This window comes from Columba livia, chromosome 17 (assembly GCF_036013475.1).
Source record: "Columba livia isolate bColLiv1 breed racing homer chromosome 17, bColLiv1.pat.W.v2, whole genome shotgun sequence".
NCBI classification, from domain to species: Eukaryota; Metazoa; Chordata; class Aves; order Columbiformes; family Columbidae; genus Columba; species Columba livia.
Genome location: NC_088618.1, coordinates 3423614 through 3437937, shown reverse-complemented (window position 1 = coordinate 3437937; position 14324 = coordinate 3423614). Strand labels below are relative to the sequence as shown.

At 53.0% G+C, this 14324-nt stretch overlaps 1 protein-coding gene across 26 annotated transcripts in view; it reads right to left on the bottom strand.

The window, feature by feature from the left end:
* Positions 1–14324, bottom strand: part of NCOR2 (nuclear receptor corepressor 2) — a 214985-nt gene that overhangs the window by 86042 nt on the left and 114619 nt on the right. For all 26 annotated transcript variants that reach the window (XM_065033392.1, XM_065033393.1, XM_065033382.1 and 23 more), the window contains 2 exons: positions 11898–11954; positions 7812–7864 (listed from right to left, as the gene is read on the bottom strand). In XM_065033392.1, the coding sequence (XP_064889464.1) occupies positions 7812–7864; positions 11898–11954 (110 nt within the window). The remainder of the gene's footprint in view (positions 1–7811; positions 7865–11897; positions 11955–14324) is intronic.

Here is a 14324-nt window from a genome sequence, read left to right as displayed (position 1 = left end):
CCCCAGGAGCAGGGGCCACCCCGGTCCCAGGGCCAGCAGTGAGGGACCTGCCAGCACACACACGCATGCCCAAGGGGCTGTTCACCCTGGACTCCGCCGCACTGATAAGAAAGCAGGATAGTGGCAGATATCTCCTGACCTCTTGCTTGCTTGGAGCTGGGCCTAACAAAGCTGCAAACAAACCAGCCACGAAAGCTCAGCCGCTTGCAGAATTTGGACCTCAAGAGAGAAACTAGTCAGTGCAACCACAACCAACCTGGTGTCTGCCCAGACACCCCCCTGGTTTCTTCTTTCTACTTTCTAAAGACAGAATGAAACAATTGCTCAAAGAGAAGCAGCACCAGAGCACCGAGAAGCAGGGAGGGCTGCACGAACCCGAGAGCCACACTTGTTCCTGGTACTAATATTTACAGCAATATGATCTCTAGGTAAAAGGTAGAGACTAGGGGCAAACGAGTTTGATTAAGTCTTTTTATCCTGATTAAAGGCAGAGCTGCAGTGTGTAATCGCTGATCAGGAGCTTATCAGCCCCATGTAGGCATGTTCTCCAGGACTCAGCAGAATGAAGGGGCAGAGGGTCTGGTGTTCCTGGGGTCCCAGCCTGCCTGTGTGCCGGGACCGGGAGCAGGGCCTGGGGGCACCCAGTAATTAGCAGGTTCATTTAGGACACTGAGAAACCACTGGGGTGATGCTAATGATGATCCACTGTGGGATGGTGCGGTCAGGGATTGTCTCTTGGGGCTTCCACAGCCAAATCAACCCTGACCCCTCGCTCCCCCGCACCAGCCTGGGCAATATCCAGGAGCAACACGGGGTTTGAGACGCTGCTGCTGGACCTGCCATACAAGTTATCAGGAGACAGAAGGGTAAATGAAGAAAATTAGCAGCTCTTATGCAGCTGATGCGTTGCCTTGAGTTTTGCATCATGGCTGACCTTGAAAGTGCTAATAGAGGCAAAGGCTTAATGGCTTCGCAGCTGCAAAAATCAGGAATGCCTTGAAAGCTGGTGTATGTTTACCACTGCCAAGGCTGAAGCAATCAAAGAGTGAAAGGATTAAAAACAACAACAAAACCCCCTCGTGCTCTAAATGTTTTTGCCAATTTATCTTTTTTTTTTTTTTTTTTTTTTTTTGCATAAGGTCAACCTTTCAAAGGTTAATACAACCTCAGTAAATATAAATAGGCTTCACAGTTTATCTTACTACATGTACTACTGTTACTTAGAAACCATTCGCAGAGAGGTGAGCTTGGGCCATGCGTCTCCCAAGCACACGCTGTGCTCCCCGGGCAAAGCAAAGCGCCAAACGCGGTGGCACAGACGGAGGAACGGGCTGGGAGTCCCGCACAGAAATAACCAGCGTGGAGCAGCACGCGGGAAAGGCCGTTCCTGCAACACACCGACCCTCCTTCATCACCCTCCTCGCAGCCCCAATCCTCACAGCTCCCTGCCTGCGGTTTGCTGGGGCTCAAGGGAAGCGTCCTGGATGGAGACCTGAACCTCGCCGAGGGGAGGGAATCACAAGCAGAAGGAATGGAGGCTCCTTAGATAAAGCAACAGTGACTCTTGTGGACAGATTTCAGTACTGCTGGCCTGGCACACCGCACAGCGCGCCGGGCTGGGAGGACGGGCGAGCTCCCCGTCCTTGGCCGTGCCCCAGGGACAGCCTGGGATGGACCCGGAGAGACACGGAACCCACCAGCTCCTGGTGAGCTGGGCTTGGGGGCTGCCAGATGGCACAGCCCCATCCTTGTGGTCAGGAATTCACCCAAGCCCCCAGCACCTCCCCACAAACACCGGCAGGCAGGAGGAGGAAACAGAGACCGAACCAGTGAAACCAAACTCAAAGCTTGATGTTTGAGCGACACCTGCCACCAGCAGAGGAAGCAGAATTCAAATACTATCTATAATTCTGGGCGTGATTCCACAAGAGCTTTTCATCCTTGCATAACTCATCCTCATCGCACAGCCCCACGGACCCAGCCGGTGAGCCCCACATCTGAGCGTGGTTCTCAGAGCCAGCCTCCAAACCAAGTACCCGAGTGACATCCATCTCCTGCTCCACAAGGCAAAGGGAGCCCTGTGGGAACAGCTGCTTCCACCTTTACCCGGCTTGGCGCAAGGCTGGTTTTGTTTTCAGGCTTTCATAAAGAAGCCAGTCGAGGAGAGAACCTGTAACTCTGCCTTTTGAGTTACTTGGCTCAGGTCTACACAAACGACTTGGCTACGGTCCTTCTGGAGGCCACGATCTTAAAAGGACGCCTGTGCACGCATGCGTGTCGGTGCTGGTGTGTGCACGTCTGTGACCACCGCCAAACCCTGGGATAAGAATCCCAAGGATACAAAGAGCCAATGCAGGGCAGCGCACCTGGCCTGGCCTGCAGAGACCTTCAGCCCATGCAAGACGAGATGAAAGGAAGTTTGCTGTTTGATCAAAACTAATCAGGGGTATTTAATTACACGGGAGCATCTTTCATCAAGCAGCCCGTGCAAACAGCCTGCACAGAGCGATGGGAGCAGTGAGCAGCTGGCAAAGCCATCGCACGGTGAGATGGATCGTGCAGGCAAGGGTCAGAAACGGGGGTCTCTGGTAATTCCAGCCAAACAAAGCGCTGCCAGCGAGGCTGGAAATCTGCAAACCACAGGACCTGTGGAGCACAGCAAGAATACTCCAAGGTGAAACGGGCCAAGAGGTAACGCAGAGGCTACAGAAATGGCTGTGTCCCGCAGGTACGCCCGCCCCGTGCATCGCTGGCGCCAGGATCCCACCCTGCAGCTCGGGGCCACATCTCGCTGCCAGACGCCCTGCGGAGAGGGCAGGGAGCGGGTCGTTCTCTTCACGGGTCATCGCAACACATTCATTTCCCTGCTCTGAAACAGCCGGAGCACACGGCTCCAGCTGGTGACACACTGTGACCTGGTAACCCCGAGGCAGGGCACGTTCCCAGAAAGCCAGCTGTTTGGAGTGGTTTCCTTGCAATATCCAAAAATGCTTTGGGGGGAAGAAAAGCAGAGCAAGTCTTTAGCTAATCTACCCCAGCGCCCTTGAGCACTGGGATGGACCATTAGTGCCACTGGGAGCAGAGTGGCAGAGGCCTGCAGGTCTGGATATACGGGCAGGCAGGCTGTGGAGAAAGAAGCCATCTGGATGGAGGTCTTCCGACTTCTTCAATCATGTCCTGCAAGTCCGAAATGCATTCAGCTTTGGAGGTCCAAAGTCATCACTATAATTCGTGAAAATGTTTGTGCTGTTAATTCACTTGGTGATTCGCACGCTGAGGCCCGTGAGACGCTTGTGCTCCGAGGAGGAGATGCCTGGGCAAACATGGGCACCTTGTCCAGGTCCCTGCGGTGCCATCTCCTTGTGAAGATGTTCCCACTGAGGAGCGCAAGTGACTCCCCTGGGCAGCAGCTACATCCACAGCCACAGTTCTTCACATCAGATGGGAAATTCCAGCCCGTCCCATTCAGTACCTACAAGCTCAGGACCAAAATGAGACAAGTCCAAGTGCAAAACCACTTCTACCATCGCTCGGGCACGTGTCCTACACCTTTCCCTTCCCTTGAAGCCCAAGCTGACGTTGCGATCCCAAGTGTTGCCAGATATATTACACCCCAAACCAGCACTTGGCTTTTCACTGGCAAGAGCAAGAGGCAAAAGGTTGCGGTGTGTGCCTCCATCATTTAGTAATTCATCACAAGGTAATCGTTCTGCCCTAGTGCATGCAAAGAGAGAATAAAAGAGATGAAAAACCTTGAATGGAATGAGCGGGGAGCTGCTAGGTGAATTTCTAATGAGGAAAATGTCTGCAAGCGCTAATAAAAAGACCTGAAAGAGAATGCATTAGTAATGACAGGGTTTGGAAGAGCATTTGTGTTACATGTCAGGCTTCCACTATGAACTGAGAGGCAATCCAGTGCTACTAAAACCCCTAAACAGCCAGTAATGAAAAGAAGACTTAAATTTTCCAAAGTGACAAGTGATTTGCAAAGCTGTAGTTAGTAGATTTTCCAAAGAAAGCTCCTCTGCTCTTTGGGGAGTAAGGGGAGAGGCATTTCAAAAAGAAAAAGATATTCAGAAGCCCGTAAACCTCTCTGAAAACCCAGACTTCACATTTGGATTCTGCAAAGTTCCTGCCCACCCACCGCAAAAAGAAAAAGGAAAAACAAGAAAAGAAAAACGCTCTCAGCTGCAGACAGCAACCCAGATGTGCAAATATTAACAGCAAAGACAGCTTTGCTGCTGGGTCTGCAGAACCACACAAAAACCCAGAATCACGCTCAAACGCGGCTCCTCCAACACCTCTGCAAGCATCCCAAGGGGATGCAGCCTGGTTTCACCCTGACGTTCCTGAATTTCAGTGTAAAACCAAGCGTGAAGGGAATGTTTAAAGCAAACCCTGGGAACAGCACCTTGCACGTACTTCCCCTGCGCTTTTCGCTTTTCCTTTTGAGCTCAGAAGCTCGCGTTTTGCTTTCAAACACAAACCCGCAGCCTGATATTTCAAGCTGACTGCTTGGGGAAGGAGGGGAGGCGAGTCCTACCGGGCTGCGCTTCGCGGCTGACCGAGCAGGGATCTCCTGCCGCAGAGATGAAGGCCCCGCGGAGAACGTCTCTCCAGGTAGGCAGCAGGTAATTGATCCTGCTTGTGTGAACATCATCTTGTCATTTTGCAAACACTCTGAGGGAAGCAGGTTAACATCTGCGGTGCCAGGAGTCTGGGGAATGCACAGCATCACTACAGCGGCAGGGCAGGGAGAGCAGCTCTCATCCTTGTACCTCCAGCTGGCAAAACGCTGAAATAAGAGCCCCAGACCAGATGCACTGGTGCAAAACTAAGTGTCCTCTGCATTTGTTGCAGTATTTTGGCAAAATTTTTAAAAACCCCACAAACTAATGAGTCCTTGCAACCCTCTCAGCTGATGTAGCACCATTCAAACTGGCCTCCAGTTGTGTTCAGGGCTGCAAAGCATCTTGAAAGAACCTATCAGGCCACTGCAACGCCAGAACATTCACGTAAAGACAGCAAGGGCCGAGCGAGCTGAGGGGGCAAAGCTCACTCCATCCCTATGGAAATGAGGACACAAAACACCATCCAGCTCCGTCTCTCCTTGATGAGAGCGCGGCAGAGCCCTTCCCTCCAGCAAAGCGGGTGTTTCAAACAGAAAGGACACGGTCCCATCAAAGGTAGGTCAAAGTCTTTGGCACAAACCACTCAAGGGCGCCTCAGCTCCCGCGGCAGATGTCACATACAAAATTAACCACGTCTGCTCGAGTCCTGCAGGTGAAGCAGAGGGACCCAAGCAGCCGGTAACAAAGCACCGCCAGGCAGCTAAATAGGACTTAAAAGCTTCTAAAGCTGCAAACACCGGAATGAACTGGGGCATGAAATTAATTTTAACTGCACTGAATAGGAGACAGGCCATAAAACTCCATGAAAATAAGAGACCGGTAACATTTCACTAAGAGTAGAAATTCTCTCTGTAACTCCCCAGCCAGCTCTATTTGCATAAGTGACTCATCCCAGCTGAAAAGCAAAGCAAACAAGCAGGAAGAATTAAACTAGTGTTGCAAGGCGCAGAGTATCGCTGTAGAGAAATCGAGGAATCCTGGCTTTCTGATATTCAAATGCCTTCCCACTGATGCTTGTAAATGTTCAACTGAGGAAAAAATCCACCCTAGAAAGTCTTTAAAAAAAGAAGAAAAAAGGTATTTGTAAGTAACAGCCTGGCCATCCTCCTGAGCCCAGCGATGAGGCTCCAACCCAGCTTCTCACAGGAGCAGTATTAGCGCAGCAGATCCAGCACGCAGTGAGGTTTCGTGGACGGAATCATAACCGAGATGATTTTCCAGCACCGCACCATAAGACCTTTTCCTCGTGGCTTAATCTGCGCAAGGTGGCGTTGTTCAGAAGAACCTGCACTCAGTTCCACCTCGGCAAAACACAACCTGTGGTGTCCTGGCAGCTGAACTGCTGGTGCCCGACTGCAGTTGGCTGATGATTCCCAGCACACCAAGGATTGTTCCTTCTCTTAGTGAAACAGCCACCTTCAGGCTGCAGAGCAGAAGCTGCTCTTCTAGAGCAAAAAGGAACAAACACACTAAGAACAAGGAAAGAACAAAAAATATCTTCCAATGCAGTCCACAGAGAAGCTGGAGGTCGGATTTGAACATCCAAGCGTGACTTGGTCCAAACAGAGAAGTTTAAACCTTTTCCTTTTGGTCAAAGGACCCTGAATTGTTTGCTTAGAAGAATCACTGAAATCTTGATTTTATACCTGCCTCCCAAGCATCCAAATGTCCTTTAATGTACAGCAGCGAGATGGGAGAGCAAAAGACACAAGAGATGGGAGAACAGGACACAGCAATTTCTCTGCATGTCCATCAACAAGTCACAACGTGCAGTTCAGGCCCCAGGATCTCCGAGACAGGCTCACGGTCAAAAGCAGCAAACATCTGGAGCCCAGATTGCTCAAGGGCCTTTTGCTGACCTAGATCCACGAATGTGCTCGGCTGGCATCAATAACCAGCTGAAGGCAGCTAATTGTGAGGTTTCTGGAAGGTTGGGACCGAGGCTTTTCATTAAAACGCGTGGCTTCCTTCCCATAGTTTTGCAGCATTAATCACAGCGAACATTAACCCCAAACCTGCCTGCCCCGACCTCTCCTTGGTCTCTCACTGCCACCATAATAACCCTCAGGATGCCACAAATGACAGGATGAGGAGGAGCATCTGGCGGCACAAGAAGATGGTTGGACGGGGCTTCACATCATCTTACCAGTTCCACTCCTGACCTGCGCAGTCAGGTCCCTCTCATTCGTGCCCATCTTTCAGGCAGCAACCAAGGACAGGAAATCATTTAAATCACGGGAAAACATCACTGCAAATGTTGGCAGGGGAAGGGAGAGTGGGTGAAGTATCTGGATGTACTTTTAACTTGTTCTTTCAAGGAGAAAAACAGCTATCAGCTTGAAACGGCCACCATCAGCGCCCGGCTCCTGAGGGCGGTGGAGCACTTCGAGAGAAAAGAGGGGTCGGGGCACCCTGAGAGATGGTGACGGCCACATGCCATCAGTGCCAGGGCTGAGCCACGACACAGAAAGCACGTCCTTGGGCCAGCACCCGATGCCATACAGGTGGTTTATTGGGTTTGTTCAAGGCAGAAAAAAGTTTCAGATCTGGTTTGACTGTTTAGATTTCCAACAACAATCACAATTGTTGCTGTTCTCATTATCTGTTATATTTCTTCTGCGTTCAGGAAGTCACTGTGGTTATTAAATGCAGGTTGATGATTAAATCCTGTATTCAGGTGGTAAGTCAAATTAGATGATTGTTAAGTCTCGGTAAGCACCTCTGAAATAACCCGTTGTTATGAGACATTCAAGAGGTGCTTCACGAAAATCTAATTGTAATTGCAACTTTTCATTTTACCTCATCTTTCATGCATGTAAACACATACACATGTGCTGGCAGCTGATTTCATGCCTTGGTATTTGTGAAACACAGAAGAAAGTGCCCAATGTGAGCATAATCACGGAAAACACTAAAACAGCGGACAGGATGAACATCCACACCCCCCAAAAAATCAAATGACACATTCAGCATCTGTCTGAACCCACAGCTCCCAACTGCTGAGCTCCTGGAGCTGGTTTGCGCTTCAGGCACCCGGAGCAGTGAAACGTCAGCTGTAAAAGGATGCTCACGAGTCCTTGGCAGCTTTAATCGAGGTCTGGGAGTGAGCGAACATCCCTCCCGCTCCAGCCTAACGCCCAACCTGACATTTCAAATAGCCTTTTATTGCCACGTACTTACATTTTAATGTTTTCATGGTATTGCCTGGTGTCTGAAGGCTGGTTGTATAATGGCTGAAATAAATAAGAGAAATGAAGGCATAAATGGTACAGTCTGACATTTAGAGACTTAAACCCATCAGAAGCGCTGCCGCCTCGGCGTCCTCCCGTCTCCCCGAGCGGTGCCAGCACAGGCGCCCGTCCCCGCACCCCCAGCCCACCCATCACCCCCAGTCCCGCTCCCCCACTGTACTGGGGGGTGCTGGTTCCCGGCAGCATCGCTCGAGTCCCGGTGCACCCCGGCTCAGCCCGGGGCAGGGCAGGCAGTGAGCGAGCTGGCTCCCAACAAGCGATTTGCGACATAATCCCCACCACGGCGGCCTGGCGGAGTATGTGGTTGTGATTCACTGATTGAAAAACGCAGTGCGCTCAGGAACATATGACACGGGGGAGGTGAGGGGAGAGGGGGCTCGGGGAGCAGGAAGAGACACTCTGTGCGCTGCAAATTGTTATGTCTACGCAGCAAAAGCCTGACGGGGCTCTCCCCGGGAACCAGGCACAGGCGGCTGCAGACAGGGGTGAGTTGGTCCCCAGGCATGTCACCGCAGCCCCCGGCACCCCCTGCGCAGAGCGATGCTCTTGTCTGTCGCTCAGGAGGGGCACTGGGCTCCGGTAGGACACGAGTTCTGCCCAGCGTTGCCCTTTGGAGAGCCCGGTGACCACAGCTGTCTCCAACACCAGATGCAAGATCTGGATCCATCCCCGGTCACCTCCAGCCAGTCACTGCCCCCATGACCTTTCCCTTCCCATCCATAGATTAAACACAGGAAAAGAGCAAAACATCTGCTGAACATCCGCTCAGTCAGGTGAGCGGCACTGGAGAGGACAGGACCTGTGAACATGGGTGGGTTCCTCTCTCCTCCATTTGGGAGAAGGCGTTATTCTCAACTCCTCCATGATATTTCCCTATCACTATCACCAGTGCTTGGCACAGAAGCTCATTTCCCACACGACCGGCCTGTTTCTACTGCCCTGTATAAAACAAACACTGCCTCACTCTGCCCTGCCACACACGGGGAAATGAAAGGAGACTGGAGGTAGCAGCTCTCCCGACTCTCTGCAGCCCATCACCACCGCATCTCGGCACCAGCAGGTCATCAGCTTCTTCTGGCTGCCCTTGGACCTGTCCCTCTTCGCTGGGAAAGCACAAGTAACCCCCATGTGGAAGAGGCAGATGGAGGAGCTCAGGGTGACAGACGTGGCCAGATGAACCAATGGAGACACCCAGCAGTGCCAGGGCAGATGAGAGGGAACAAGGAGGTCCCCCAGATGGGGACATGTTCTCCGTGGTGCCCCTTCCCCAGGGGGATTTCTATCATGAATCCTCTCAGATCTGCTGGTCCAGCTCCAGGCTCGGAGCTGGCTGTGCACTTCACGCTTGGAAAGCTCAGAGGAACACAGACGTCCATCTCATCACGTAGCTGGAAAGAGGCAGGTTTGCACCACAGAGAGGAGAAATCACGCTACGGCTCCGGAGCATCACGTCCACGGTCACCCTGGGAAGGCTCCACTGGAGGAACGGCCCGGCAGCCTTAACCAGGCACAGCCTCTTGGAAGAGGAGTGCAGGAACTGGAAATACTGATAAATAAAAGTGCCTCTCTTCCCTCTGTGCTCATAAAAATCAAAGCAAACAAGCTGGCATGTGGTGAGCCACACAGACCGTCCTCCTGGGAGATGGCGGTGGAGTAAACAGTTTGGTTTGCACCTGGGTTAGAAGATGCTTATGTGCACGTGGACACCACGGATGCCCTAATGCCACTCAGCTCTCCAAAGGCTGCTGGTTCTTTTCCACTACTACTTATCTATCATATAAACAGACACTTAAATTCTTAGTTAGCAAACCTAAGTGTTAATAGACAAGTGCTGGATACATCATTTGAAAAGAAATGCCCAAACATTCAGAAACAAGAAATTCTGGGATCCAAAAACCAATATCTACATGACACCAACATCTCAAAGATATGTCTGTCTGCAGTGGTGCAAGCCCAGGAGACAAGATCTACCTACCCCACAGAGAACACACTAAACAGTTAAACTCTGTTCTCAACAGGGCAGGGACTGAGAAACAGCATCTTCCCTCAGAGTCATCCACAACCTGCACAGAATTACAGCTTTCCCGATGGGAGAGCAGGAGTCAACCTGACAGATCAGCTGGGTACGGTGACATGTTCAAAACATCCACGGCATTTCTCCAGGGTAAGGGACGTGTAATGCATTTATCTGGGGGATGACATTTAAGGAAAACAGAATTGCAATGCAAAGCTATTACTGGAAAAACCTTGGATTTACTTAAAGCTCCTTCGAAATAAAACAGAATGAAAGGTCTCAATTGCTTTCTGGCCACTGCAATGTTCAGACTACACATCTCAATGACATTTCTCCCTGGAGAAAACAAGGGGTCATGTTTAAAATGGTCCCTCTACATTGCAGGGATGAAATGAGCAGAGCCCTGGTTCACTGAGACACAACCTCCTCCTGCCCCAGAGGGAACCCAGACCGGATCAGTGTGTCCCTCTCCTCGCACCATCGTGCTCGGGCGAGCTGCCCCATCACTGATGTGCATCTGTCACCACTGCTGCTGCACACACAACAACCAGAGCTCTCCGAACAACCAAATGAAAGATCAGCAGCTCAAGCAGGGCTGACAGTGACCCAAGACCCTGCATTTGGGTGACGGCCACCACCGCTCCTTGCAGAGGCTTTGCACAGGATTAGCACCAGCTGCCCCGACCCCCCTGCAAGAGGCGTCTGGGCTGCGGCAGCTCCAGCGCTGGTGCACAGCGTGTGCGTGCAGAGCAGCAGAGCTGCTCTCCTTCCTGGAGCTGCTTCCTTTCCAGCTCAGAAGAAGATCTGACTATTCATCTCGTCTCTCAGAGGCCGTTGGCAAGTCCCGGGTGCTGTTTTGCCCAGCACGGCGTGGGGGCCGGGCCACAGATGAGACAGCCCGCAAGCAGAACCTGGTTGGGGTTTTGCAGGGTTTTCTCAGCAGAGGTTTCCTCCGTCCTCCCAGGAGTACGGCAGGGACATAGAGGAAAGGTTTGCACTGGCTTCTGCTACAGCTCCCTGCTGTGCAGTGTTGGTACCCAAGGACAAAGCATCAACAAACTAAAAAAGGGAAAAAAGGGAAAAAAGCCAAGGGGTGCAGTGGGAGGAAGGAAAAGAAATGCAACATCTTCTGGATAAGGAAGCACCAACCCCAAGCACTGCGAATCTTTAGAGCAGAAAGAGCAAAGGGTTTGACCCTGGTGACTCAAAGGAAAAATAATGAGCGCTACCTCCCCAAACAAGGAAACAAGCTCTGACACGTAGCAGCAGCGAGCACTAATTCCCTTGTGACCTCTCCCTTACACACCCGGGGAAGACAGCAATTAGTACCAGTGCTGATGACTGTGAGCTGCCCGCTCCCCGGCAGGAGCAGCCCCCTCCACGGCAAGTGATGCTCCCTCAGACCACATCCAGCTCCACAGAACCTTCCAGCAGCGTCGCTGCAGAAGGACCTTTTTCCAGCACCCTCCTCCATTACCTGCCCCCTCAGGGGTTGTTCTCAGCCACCCCTCCAGCAATCAATCACTTTGGATTTTGCTAGATGAAGGGGAAGCCCCAAATGGACAGTTTATTGTGAAATGGCTTTTTTCCAGCTTCCTGTGCACAAGGGAAACAGCAGTAGGATGTGTGTGAGTCGCAGATCGTTGCAGAGCACCCTGCAGCACCCTGCTCTGTCTGCAGCGGGATGGGACAGAGTGTCCCAGCACCCAGCCCCACAGCCCCTCAGCAGATGCCGACCCCCAGGGCATCCCGAGCAGAGGCAGAGCGTGCCAGAGCCCCTGCTGCCAGGTGGCTGAGCGAGGAAGGAGCCCAAGGAAGGGTTAAAGCTGCGTGTGTGTCCGCCTGCCTCTCAGTGCTCATCTCAGCCACTTCGCTTCCTGCGCTGGTGCTGTGCCAGGGGTCCGGGCCAGCACCCGCTTCCTCCTGCGGGCTCAGCCGCACGCAGGGTGCTGCGCTACCCCCCAGGGACCTCTGCAAACCCGCAGCCGAGGTGACACTCACCAGCTCCACCTGCGGCCCCAGTCCTTCCAGGATGCGGTGGGCAGCCTCTGCCTTCTTCTGCAGGGAGGAAAGGGAGAAGAAAAGTTATTTCTGACATCAGCAACAGTCACAGCCTTCTGCTCCAGCTCTCCCACCCATGCCAAAACCCCTTCCCAAACACCCACAGAACTGCTACAAATCCCTCCGTTTGAAAGCGGGTGGAAATGTTCAGCTCAACCTCTGGACACACAGAAAAGCCCCAGGGGCAAAGGGCTCTGGCACTTGAGTTATTATGACTTTTACGCATTCAAGTTCTGCCTGAAAAGCGATCCAAATCCCCAACCCCTCCGGGTGCCAGGCGGGGGGATCGCGCCCATCACCTCAACACAGCTGCTGTGTGAGGAGGAGGAGGAGGAGGAAGGCGGACGAGCCGGTACGCACGCAGAGATGCCCTTTCTGGGATTCATCGCTTTCTGAGCATGTGATCGTCAGATTGGAGCTGCCCTTGGCTCTTCGTCTTGCTCTGGCTTCCCTCCCCTCCCCGCGGCAGAGGAGCCCTTCTCTGCCCCCTCCCGCCCCGGCACAGCCACCTAGTGCTTATTAGAGAAAAGAAAACACCCGGGAACACGTGTCCGGGGCTGTGCGGCGGTTGCTAATTAAACAGACCTGGAAAAAAAGACATGAGTTGGCTGCAGCAGGAGTCTAAATAAAAGATGACATTTTCAGTAAATAGCACTTCCTCGCAAAGCCAGGCTTTTCGGGGGGGTTACTGAGAGTCTGATAAATCCAGATTGCTGCACGCTGCCGATGGGTCACGGGGCTAAGCTGATAAAGCCAAATACCTGGCAGCAAGGCGGGGGCGAGGAAAACGATTTTCATAGGCGTTTGTTCAATAAAATAGGTAGTTTTTGCTATTTTGGGGTAGGGGGAAGAGAAAATCCACAGCTGCCTAAAATAGGGCTAAAGGAGCACTGTGCAGTGGGGGCGGAGCAGGGAGGAGGGGAAAACCCTTTTTTTGAAGCACATTCAACATTTTAACCCAATAAGCACTAGGGCCCCACTGGAGCTGTGGGGTTGGGGAGCTGGGGAGGGCTGAGCTCCAGGCTCCCGGCAGAGCCAGCGGGGCTTTGGCAAACCCGGGGGGCTTTGGCAAGCCCCAGGTGAAGAACCCCCCGGGCAGGGAAGGGATTTCAGCTCCTGGTGTCTGGCACCAGGCACCTCTCATGCCCACAGCAGCTCACGGCAGGATGAGTTTTGCAAGGTCTCATCACAAGCTGCATATCGCCCCTCCAGCTCCTCCCTACGTTTAAGCCCCCTTAGTGGGTTTCCAAAAAGCTTCACCTACCCCCCAAGCCGGTCTTCAGAAGCGCCAAGGCAGCCGGTAGATGTGCGAGTTCCTCGCCGGGGCTTTGCACACCCACACACAGGCTGATCTGCACTTTTGCAGAGTTGGCCCCGGCAGCAGCTGCATGAGTCACGGTCCCCGCAGCCAAACCCAGCGAAACAGCCCCGGCCCGGCTGCGGAACCCGCGGCAGGTGCCTCACCGCAGCGCGGCCGCCGGGACACACTTCCAGCTCCGCTATTTACTGCACGCTCGGGACGACGCAAAGCTCTTTTTTTTTTTTTTTGCAATTTAGAAGCGACTTCAAGGATGCTACAGGAGATGGAATTGTGAAGCGTGCCTGCCCTGGCACCATCCCCACACGTACGCACGATGCAATTAATAGCAGCAGCGCCGCTGTTAACGCATCCCTGCCTGCTCATCCGCAGCGCTCCTGCGCAGCAGACCTCGGGGTGCACAGATGTCTCGGTCCCTGCGTGTCCCTCACAGGCAAGGACACACACGCGGAGAAGCAGAGCAGCTCATGATGCTGTGGCAGAGCCCACAACGCAGCTGCAGCCTGTCCCAGCTGCTCTGCGCCTGCGGCCTCTCCGAGTCCCTGCTCCATCCCAGGGGGACCATGGGGGGATGCACAGACGGGACAGACACCCGTCTGTTTGCTCCCACATCACCGGCATGCCGCTCTGTGCGCACCACGCTTCTGTCCGGTGCCGGACCGGTGGCGAGAGGCTTTTGGGGACCACATTTCCAGGGATGAGGTGGTAGATGCTCCATCCCTGGATACATGCCAGGCCAGGGCTCTGAGCAACCTGATCAGGGTGAAGATGTAACTGTGGGTAGAAGATGGCAGCCGCAGCAGACACCTGTTCTCCTGGGCCCCGGCGTGGTGAGCGATGCCCTGACGGCTCAGCCAGGAACCGGGGATGCTGGAGGTCTGTGTGTACAATGCGATTAACTCCGAGAAACTGCCGAGTGTGTTCAGCTGCTGCATTTGCCATGTTTAGACAACTTAATGAGACAACCCAGAGGCAAATCACCATGGGCAGAACATGTGGCAAATCAAGAAGAATGACATAATTTGTCTTGCATTAACCGACTGTAATGT